This window comes from Herpailurus yagouaroundi, unplaced genomic scaffold, assembly GCF_014898765.1.
Source record: "Herpailurus yagouaroundi ecotype Mexico unplaced genomic scaffold, PumYag 182, whole genome shotgun sequence".
In the NCBI taxonomy this organism is placed as follows: Eukaryota; Metazoa; Chordata; class Mammalia; order Carnivora; family Felidae; genus Herpailurus; species Herpailurus yagouaroundi.
Window position 1 is genome coordinate 19,907,941 of NW_024412413.1, and position 10,533 is coordinate 19,918,473.

The 10,533-nt window shown below is 38.7% G+C and overlaps 1 protein-coding gene across 2 annotated transcripts in view; it reads left to right on the top strand.

The window, feature by feature from the left end:
• GNPTAB (N-acetylglucosamine-1-phosphate transferase subunits alpha and beta) overlaps window positions 1-9,807 on the top strand; it is a 73,421-nt gene extending 63,614 nt beyond the window's left edge. For both annotated transcript variants that reach the window (XM_040491079.1, XM_040491080.1), the window contains 3 exons: window positions 2,914-3,081; window positions 6,075-6,165; window positions 8,358-9,807. In XM_040491079.1, the coding sequence (XP_040347013.1) occupies window positions 2,914-3,081; window positions 6,075-6,165; window positions 8,358-8,435 (337 nt within the window). In that variant the 3' untranslated portion in view covers window positions 8,436-9,807. The remainder of the gene's footprint in view (window positions 1-2,913; window positions 3,082-6,074; window positions 6,166-8,357) is intronic.
• Window positions 9,808-10,533: the final 726 nt, after the last annotated feature.

The following is a 10,533-nucleotide window of genomic DNA, read 5'->3' on the forward strand; positions in this document are numbered from 1 at the left end:
CAGTCATGTAGTTATCTATAGCAATACCATGTGAGAATTTGTAGTTTTCAGTTGTACCTTATACTTTTATGTCTTTGTGCCAGTTTGAAAGTTTTTGGATGAACAGTTCATAGACCTACACGGTACTTAAAGAGACAGGATTTTAACTAGAAAGACACATGGCAGTCCAGGCTTAGTGTCTCCCCGGCCCAGATACCTCCTGTGACCTTGAACAGTCTTACCATTTTTAACTCTTGATTTGCTTTGTTTTACTTTTATGGGTGCTCATTTATTTTTCTTTTAATGTTTATTTATATTTGATAGAACACAAGGGGGGAGGAGAAGAGAGAGAAGGAGACACAGACTCTGCAGCAGGCTCTAGGTTCTGAGCTGTCCACACAGAGCCCGATGTGGGGCTCGAACCCACAGACCATGAGATCATGACCTGAGCTGGAGTCCGTTGCCCATCCGACTGAGCCACCCAGGTGCCCCTATGTGTGCTCATTTTTAAGTTAGGAGTGGAAAACCAGGATTCTGACTGAAAGTTTAAGGACACACTTGCACCATTAACAAGGAGTCTGGGCTAGGCTGAATCCAGGCTTTTTCTTCCAGCCTCCTCATCTCTGCTGCCCTCCTGCTTGTGTTGGCTTCATCTTCAGGCAGGAGATAGGGCAGCCACAGTAATTCTAGATGGCCCTGCAGATGGAGCCATGCTCTGAGGCAGAAAGGGACTGCCCCTTTTGTGCTGTCCCTCCACTTTTACTCCAGTCACTGACTGTGAAGAGGAGGGATTCATGTAGAGTCAGGAGCTGCCTCGGGGGTGAAGTGGGCTTGCCTCCCTTTGAATCAGCTCATGGGGAGAGAAATACTGAACAAAATGCAAATTCTCTTTGGAAGAAAGGGGGTGGTGTTTGCTGGGCACCCAGCAGGGTCTGCTTTAGCTACTTGTATCCACCCCCACCCTTTGTCTCATGCACCTGCCTTCTTTCATTTTTCCCAACTTTCTGAAAAATTTTGAAGATACAGAAAAATTGAAAAAAAAAAATAGTACAATAAATCTCATAAATACTTAACCCAGATTTTAAAATTGTCAGCATTCTGTCATATTTGCTTGATCTCTTTTTATCTACACATACACAGACACACACACACACACACACACACACACACACACGTTTTGTTTTTGTTCCTGGATGGTTTTTTAACCATCCTGAAAATTAGTTTCAGACATCCATATACTTTACTTCTCATTATTCTAGTACATATCTTCTAAAGCCAAACCATTCTCCTTTATTTTTATTTTTTAAACATTTTTGAGAAGGAGCATGTGCGTGCATGGGGTAGGGACAAAGAGGGGTGGGAGAGAGAATCCCAAGCAGGCTCCACACACTGTTAGAGCAGAGCCCGATGCAGGGCTCAAACTCACAAACTGAAATCATGACCTGAGTTGAAAACAAGAGTCAGACACTTAACCGATTGAGCCACCAGGAACCCTCAAACCATTCTCCTTTATACCAAAGACCATTAACATGTATCTGAGAACCTTAACAGTGACTAATACCACCTAATAGATCATCTATATTCAAATTTCCCTAGTTGCCTCCAAATGCCCTTTATAGCTATTTTTTTTAAATGCAGAATATAATTAAATCAAGGCTCATGCATTATTTTGTTAACCTGCCTTTTTAGTACTCCTTTAGTTTAAAGCAGTCCTCAAGTTTAGAGAGTAGATAGGATAATGAACTTTCACCCATCACTCATCTTCAATAAGAAGTGATTTATGGTTGTTCTTTCATCTAAACACATCATTCCTTTACTACCACTTCCTGATTGTTTTTATGTAAATCTCAGACACTGTATCATTTTATCTCCAGATTTATATATATATATTTCTCTAAATTATAACAACTCTTCAAAAATAACCAGAATATCATTATTTATTCCTTAATATGATAAACTATCTGGTCAGTGCACACATTTCTCCAGTTGTCTTTTCTAAGCATTTATGTTTTTTAAGTTTATTGATTTGAAGTGGTATCAAGTAAATTCACTGCATTTAAATCTACAGGTTTTCCCTCAACCTCTCTTAGCCATATAATTTTTTGTGTGTATACGAAGAAATCCAGTTATATATTCTGTATTTTTCCTTACTTAGGATTTCTCTGATTGTGTCTCAGTTCTTTGTGTGTGTGTGTGTGTGTGTGTGTGTGTGTGTCAGTTCTTTAACATGTTCCTAGGTCTCTGTTTTTCCTATAAATTGGTAGTTGAATCTGAGAGCTTTATTAAAATTTGGTGGGGGTATTTTTGCTGTTACTTCTTTTTTTTATTTTAAAATGCACAAGTACTTCAAAACTGGTGTTATCCCTGACTACTGTTTCAGTGGGTGACTTTGCCTTGAAGGGAACTTGAAACAAGTAGGGAAGCATCTGTCATGTGCTTTTTGCTAGAACAGTAGTATCTTATAGGTTCGTTGGAGATATATTAAAAAGTCCTCAAACTCACAGAATCTATAGCTATAAGATACCATATCTGTGTCACTGTTCTTAGTACTATAACTGTGGCAGTTTAGAGAACTTGCTTTTAGGTGCTTAACAGTTTTTCCCCTGGCTGCCAACAAAAATGCTCTAGTCAGTTAACTACATTTATTAAACACTTAACTGGGGACATGCTAAACAGAAATCATTAAATTAATTTACTCCCAACAGCTAGAAGGCACTTTTAAGATTATCTTCCCTAGCTCTTCTTTGTTTTATAGGTGAGGAATATCCAAAGAAAATTTTATAGGATATTACGCTCCCAGAGAATCATATCAGTACATGCAACAGCTTGGAACATGAGTTCATTTAAAATATACTTGGAATCTACATTTCTTGTTTTATTATGTCAAGATCATTCTTACCATAACCAATAACCTCAGATCTCTATTATCTCTAGGAAGTTTGTTTGCCTGAATGACAACATTGACCACAATCATAAAGATGCCCAGACAGTGAAAGCTGTTCTCAGGGACTTCTATGAGTCCATGTTCCCCATACCATCCCAGTTTGAGCTGCCAAGGGAGTATCGAAACCGTTTCCTCCACATGCATGAGCTGCAGGAATGGTAAGGTCTCATGTTCACATATGGTGTGTGTGTGTTTTAGAGAGATGAAATTTCTTTAATGTATTATTTGATCTATAATTACTTTGGAAAAATACACTTAAAAGTTTTTATTGAGCTTACTGGCCAAGCACATCTGCTGAGCCTCATTCTCTGCCATAAGAATAGCTACCCTATTTCTTGAGTACCTGCTGTATGGGAGGAGAACATAGTAACAGAAGCTGAGTGATTTGCTCAAGGTGAAGTAGCTGAGAAGTGGTAAATCCAGCCTGATTTCCAACCCTCCAGTTCCACTGTAATCCAAAGCTATTTTATAGATGTTTCCTTCATGTCTTATTTTACTACTATTTACCCCATGCAGGGCTAGGAATACATAGACGAAAGGAGTATGGTACCAGGCTATGAGGCATTCACAGTCCCTTCAGGGAGACAGGCTGCAGGCAAACAGTTGTGATACCAAGTGCTGTGGCGTGGTTCAGTGCTACTGGAGTTTGGATGAGGGAGTAGCTAATTCTGTTAGGGGAAGGTGACATTTGGACCTGGTTTTGAATTATGAAAAGGACATTTCCGGGTAGGAAAGCATGTTCCTGGTAGAAGAAATGGCATGTGCAAGGCACAGAGGTGTAAAATAGAGTGCTTTGGAGAGAAGGGAGAGATTGTGAAGGGCTGTATCTGAATTAGACTTTTTTTCTTTAGAGAATGGGGCTCCCCAGAGAAATTTTTGTAGATGTTTGTAGTGATCATACTTCATGATTTGGAAAGATAACTAATAGTATGGGGTTGGACTGGTGAGGAAGTTGTTTGGAGTGAGGCAGTATTGTCTAGAAACTGGAGGCAGGGATACAAGTACTAAGCATTTTAGTAGTTATGAAACAGTCAGTCAAGGTGTGAAGCAAGGACACACAGTTCAGGAAATAAGGAGAAAGCAGTAGACAGAATTGGGACAGATTGTAGAGAGAAAATTAGCAATCTCGGCAACTAGAATGCTTTGGTGTCTTGGAGTTGGGAAAGTGAGACAGCATGTAGATTGCTAATATTTGTATATTTTTATTTTTGATATGAGAAGTTATTACTAAATTGTGGGTCTTGTCTTCTCGGAATGGTTTCTCCTCATTTTATTTTCCTTTAGCTCAAAGGAAAGAGATTTCTGGATGGTTTCCCCAAATCCAGTTTGTGACTTAATTTATCTTCAAGGGCCTAATTGAGTGAGAAAGGAGTGGGCTTAAGAGTAGTTTGAGAGGACTTTGATTTCTGTGCTATAAAAATGAGATAAATCAGGTGTAGGACCTTTTTTCAATTCCCTGATCTGGGGGCTTCATTTTCCTCATCCTGCTCCACTTCTGGATCATCTCTCACTGCTGAGCACCAACACCACCCTACCTTCTAGAAACTTTACTTTTTCTCTTTCCTTTCATGACATCGTGCTCCTGTGTCCCCTATTACCTTTCTCTGGTTTCCTGATAGGCTTTCTTCTTGTTCCTTGGGTACAGCACTTTCTGCACTGTACAGCAGTCTATAGGGTGCACTTGTCTCTCCTGGTAAACTGTGAGCCCACTTCAGGAGCAGAGATGGTGTCTTACTCTTTTTGAGTCCACAGTGCCTCTCTAGCACATGGTAGGTGCTTGGTGGATGTGAGTGACTGAGGAAACCTCCAGCTCTTTTAAGGTTCTCTGGTTGCTGGGACAATTTTTTAGTTGTGTTACAGTCTGTGGTTTCTTGTCTCTTTAAATAAATTACATATTGATTCTGAATGACACTGTAGACATTAGAACTGACTGCATTGGTTGTGATCCTATTAAGAGACATAGGAAATACAGGAGGAAAAACAGACGTACCGTTATCAATACGGGACTTGAAGTAGAGACATCCACTGCCAAACTGTAAATGAGGTTCTGAACTCAGTGCAGAGGCCTAAATTTGGTAGTCATTAATATATCTTACAAGCCTATGTTAAAAGCATATGTTTAATCTTCATAATAAATTATTTCCAAATTACAGATGAGGAAACTGTGCTTTACTGCCTCTATCCCCAATATCCTATTTCCAAGTCCAGTTGCTTCTACTCTCAGATTGTCTCTTCTGTTGCTTCTTTCATTCTCACTGCCCTTCACTAGGTTTTCATACCCAGACTAATGTGACTGCCTGGCTGGTTACCTCTGGTCACCTGACATGCATCCTTCAGATGGCCACCTTTTTCACCGATTGTCTCTCTCTCTCACACACACAGACACACACCTGCCATTTCATATGCTTTCCCACTAGAGTATTATGTCCAAACCCCATTGCATGGTTTTCCAGAACACCTGCAGTTAATGCCCACCTGCCATGCCGTGGCTTAGCTCTCTCCCTGATGCCCCCTAGGCCTGACTTCCTTCATTCTGCAGGACTCAGCCTGCTAATCTGACTCTGCTGATGCTCACAGCCTTACTCAGCTAAATGCTTTCCCTCTCTGCTTCAAGGCTTGAATGAAATGTCACCATCCCTGAGGTGCTTTCTTCATTATGCTGTTTTCCCCAAGACTTTGCTTTTGATAATACATTTTTGGGTCCATCTTGTGTGATGGCTGTTCATCTGCAGGTCAGTGGCTCCCCAGGTCGGTAAACACTTTAGAGCATGGACTTCGTCTTGTTCATCCGTCTGTATCCACAGGAAGTATTGACTGAGTGACTATGAAGAAATGGATATGAATGAATAAATAAAAGTAAATGAAAGTGTGCTTTTGTCTAAATTCTAAATGCTAGAAGTAATTTTCTTTTGAAGTCCTCTTTTCTGCCTGGATAACTTTTACAATTCAGATATAATGTTTACCATGACATAATGAAAAATCTGAACTCGTGTTGGAAACATACATTGTATTAACATTTTCAAATTGCCTCCAGTGATTTTGTGTTTCAAGACTTTCTGGTAAACTAGCATATAACTAATACAGTGAAACTATGCACAGAAACCAAAGACTGTAAGACAAACATATTTGTTTTTTCTCTCTCTCTGAATAGGAGAGCATATCGAGACAAATTGAAGTTTTGGACTCATTGTGTACTAGCAACATTGATTATGTTTACTGTATTCTCATTTTTTGCTGAACAGGTAAGTGTTACATATTTTATGTGGGGATCAAACTGTTTTTTAATATGTGAATATTTGATTGTTTTAGTAAGTGACATTAATTTACAACAAGAAAATTTTAATTTCTTTTGGCATATAACTCAGGTGTCGATATGTCAAACATATTTCAAAATACTCAGGCAACAAACATAATAGCTTTTTATTCATTTACCTTCTGGATACACTATGAGTATTCTTTTTTACCTGGAACTCAGTAGATTAACTTGTAGACATCAAGCTAAAACAAAAAATCTCTATTTCTAACCAAAAAACCACCTAGAATCCTCATCTGATACTGATTTTGTATGGGTTTCCAATATTTTTTCTTATAACTTTCCTAAAAGGTGACCACCACAGTGTCTTATCTTCAGGTCTCCCAGTGTTCTGTGGACAGTGCCCATTGTGCTTGTGTTTCTCTCAATTACATTTCCTTTGAATTGCTGGGAGTTCTCTCCATGCAGGCATGCACACAACTCCTTCAGGAGTATAAGGGAGGTTTGTGAGGTAAAAAGAAAGGGATCAAAGAATCCTTATTTGGTGTAGGCATGCAATGCTCTAAACAGAAAGGGCTGAAGAAGAAAGGGAACAGTGTTTGGGCTGACCTGACTTACTGGGGCATGCAAACCTCACCTCAGCCTTCATTTGAGGTGACTGTTGAGTGGAGATTTTCTAGCTGTCACTTATGGGAAACCTGCACTGAGTTTACATAAACTGAGAAGGAGTAAGAGGCTGAAGTATTGAGAACCTTAGAGTAAGCAATGCATGGGCCTTCTGCTGCAAATGGAAGGAAATGAGGAAATGGAGATTGGGCAGTTGAGCAGGATTGCTATTTAATCTTCACCTGCATCCCAGTAAATCTTGTTCTTGATATTGGTTGCCATTATTCCTGGCGGGTAAAAATCTTAGAAAAAAATCTTCAAAAAAAATTGTTCCTGCTTTAGAACAGAGGTCCAATGAGGAACGTAGGAGTCAGCTGTGTGCTGCCTGTGATGGGGAAGGAGAGGCATCTCGGCTCAAAGGAACAGTTCATGGCAGTGGGAAGGAACAAGAGGGCCAGTCTTTCATCTGTCATTTATACCAGCAGAGAATAGGGAACTAGAGAGGAAGAGGGAGAAAAGGGAAGAATAAATCCTCTCGTCTCCTTGCTCTTTACCTACTTGAAGCAAATTCCTTAACCTCTACCACACTCCCCAACAAACCAGCCAGTGCTGCTGCTTCCTCTGCCCCACAGTCCCAGCTCATCACTCAAACCATGGTGGCCTGTGCTTGGGCAAAGCCCTGCTTCTACCTTGAGATGGAGGGGTAGACAGTATGATCCCAAATTGAAACCATAAAGAACACATTTGTTTTTCTCACTGACACTTTGTTATGATGAGGGTCAGGTTTTTTTATTTCAGACGTATCATGGATAAATTTTTTTTTTTAATTTTTTAAATGTTTATTTTTGAGACAGAGCATGAGTGGGGGAGGGGCAGAGAGAGAGGGAGACACAGAATCCGAAGCAGGCTCTAGGCTCTGAGCTGTCAGCACAGAGCCCGACACAGGGCTCGAACTGAGATCATGACCTGAGCCGAAGTTGGTCGCTCAACCAACTGAGCCACCCAGGCACCCCGGATAAATGGTTTCTATGAGAAGTATTTATCCAAGTTCTAAGCCAAGAATTTACAAAGTAGCAATTTGTGTTAAAACCCATTTCACAAATTAGGTATTACCTATATTTTCAAATGATATTGCTATGTTTAAGGGGAAAGTGATAGGATTTTAATACAGGGTTTTAAAAAAAATTGACATTTAGTCATTTTCAGATCAAGAGGCAGTGTTTTAATAAGCTACACAGGTTTCTAGAAAGACTTGACAAACAGGTATCTTGAAAATAAATATGCTTGGTAATCACTATGTAAAAATTTGTGGTTATAGGTCTTTTAAATAGTGGAGCTGGGCCGAAATAATTTTAATCCTTGTGGGTTTAAATATTTTGTGGGCACATATCTAGGCATATTGACTCTATAACAAAAGTAGTAGTTGGTTTTATTTTGGGGAGGAATGATGGAGACTTCTTTGCTTTTTTTTTTTTTTTTTTATGTAGAAGACTAGAAATGATTAAGGTCATATGACTATCAGAATTTAACATGTGTCGACATGGAGAAAATTTATTTTCTGTCTTTATTATCTAGTTAATTGCACTAAAGCGGAAGGTATTTCCGAGAAGGAGGATACAGAAAGAAGCTAGTCTCGATCGAATCAGGGTATAGAAGATCTTCATTTGAAAATCATCTACCTCAGCATTCACTGAGCATTTTAAAACTCGGCATCACAGAGATGTCTTCGTGACATCAGCCAGCTTGGCCTGAAGAAGGAAAAGCATCCAGTACAATACTTGTTTTGTGGTGTGAATATAGCCTACTGACCAGTAATTGTTTAACCAAGACATGGAAAACTTGTGTGTTGAGCAGCTCTGGACTGGTTTTACTTTTAAAGCATTTGCTCCTGGACCCATCATTCTTTTACTGAAAAGGCTCACTGACAAGAGACAGCTGCTGAGTTCCCATAGCAATCATTGCCAATTAACTTTCACATGAGAAGCCTTGGCTAGCTTGGGAGCCATTGCTAAGAGAACCCAGTCTTTGCATTCCAAAGCCTTTTGCTGTGGTTTTACATTTTTGGGTGTTTTTGTTTTTCCCATTTCCTATTTTTAAAATAAGTAGCTACTAAGTTAACTAGTTACCCTTGCTTCCGAAAATAATGAATTGGGATGTCTAAACACATTTTTATAGATGTTATTTAAATAATGCAACAATACCACCTCCTACTGGAAATACCTAAATTATGGATTTTATTAACATTTAAGACTGTAAGTGGTCAACTACTGAGGAGATCAATGACTGACATCTGAAGTACTTTGTGCTTGTTTACTTCAGCCCCTAAGAATGTGATTTCATGTGGAGGCCTAATTACAAAGGGCTAGAGTTAAGTAGCAGAGCTACCTTTCAGATGTAATTATGTTTTGGAAATGTACATATTCAAACAGAAGTGCCTCATTTTAGAAATGAGTAATGCTGATGGTACTGGCACATTACAGTGGTGTCTTTTTTAATACTCAGTATAATTCTAGTAGCTCTCTCTTTCAGCTGGTTTCATATAATGCAGGGGTCAGCAAACTTTCTGTAACAAGCCACATAGTAAATATTTGCAGGCCATATGTATCTCTGTTGCATATTCTTCTTTATTGTTTAGGTGTTTTATTATTTTTTTAACCTTTAAAAATGTCAAAACCGTGTTTAGCTTGCAGCTGTACAAAAACAGGCCGCCAGCTGAATTTGGCCCACAGGCCATTGTTTGCTGACCACTGGGATAGAGAACTAGTATTTTTATGTATGAGTAAGCCCTGATGTTCAGCTCTATTTTATTTATATCATTATATGGTGGATTTCTGGAGACCAGATTCCGTAAGTACTTTTTGAACTCTAACAGGTATTTTAGATCATGATCTCAACAGTATTCTTTCAAAATGGCACACATATTTTGTAAAAAAAAAAAAAAAAAACTTGTAAATACAGTGTTTGTGCTACAAGAGTTATGTATTTCAAAATGTGAAATCTCATAAAAACTTACATTTTGTCTGATGCTTTGATTTTTAAATCTTTGAGGAATGAGTTTATTGTTATCCAGAGTCCATAATCACTTGAGTGCTTGTACAGTGTATCAGTGTCTACTGAACACAAATGGAAAGTAGTGTAGGAAGGTAGTACTAGAACATACTGGAGAATGTCCTTTTATAGGGGGGAAAATAAGTTCTAAATGGGATTTATTATACAGTAAAAATTTAGGATGTATCTTGGTATTCTAAACGTGAATTTATTATAGAAAAATTACAGAGAAATGAATGGGTGTACTGGAGATTCTGTAGTTAGATGAATAGTCCATATCTAATTAAGAACATAACAGATAATGTGATAGAAAACGGAATCCTAGAATATTCATAGAACCATTCATCTAAATGGTCCTGTAGAATTATTAGAGTGGACGAACCTCAGAAGCTGATGAGTTTCAAAAATTTTAAAGCCCCAGAACCATTAATTCAAATGAAATCCTACCGAAGACTAGTGTATAATACAGAAGGAAAGCTCCTCATCCTGCTTGACCCCAAGCTGATGCCTCCAAACTCTCAGCCTTGATAGGAAAAATTTTCAAAATGACTCCCTGGACTACCCGTTGCATTTTATCATCAAGGACACCAGAGTTAGGAAGATTATGTGATTTGTCTAAGATCTCACAGTCAGAAGTATATGTAGTCAGACTTCTGGGATTTGATGGACATTGTTTGCTACAATTCAGCTTTCTCCTAAAATG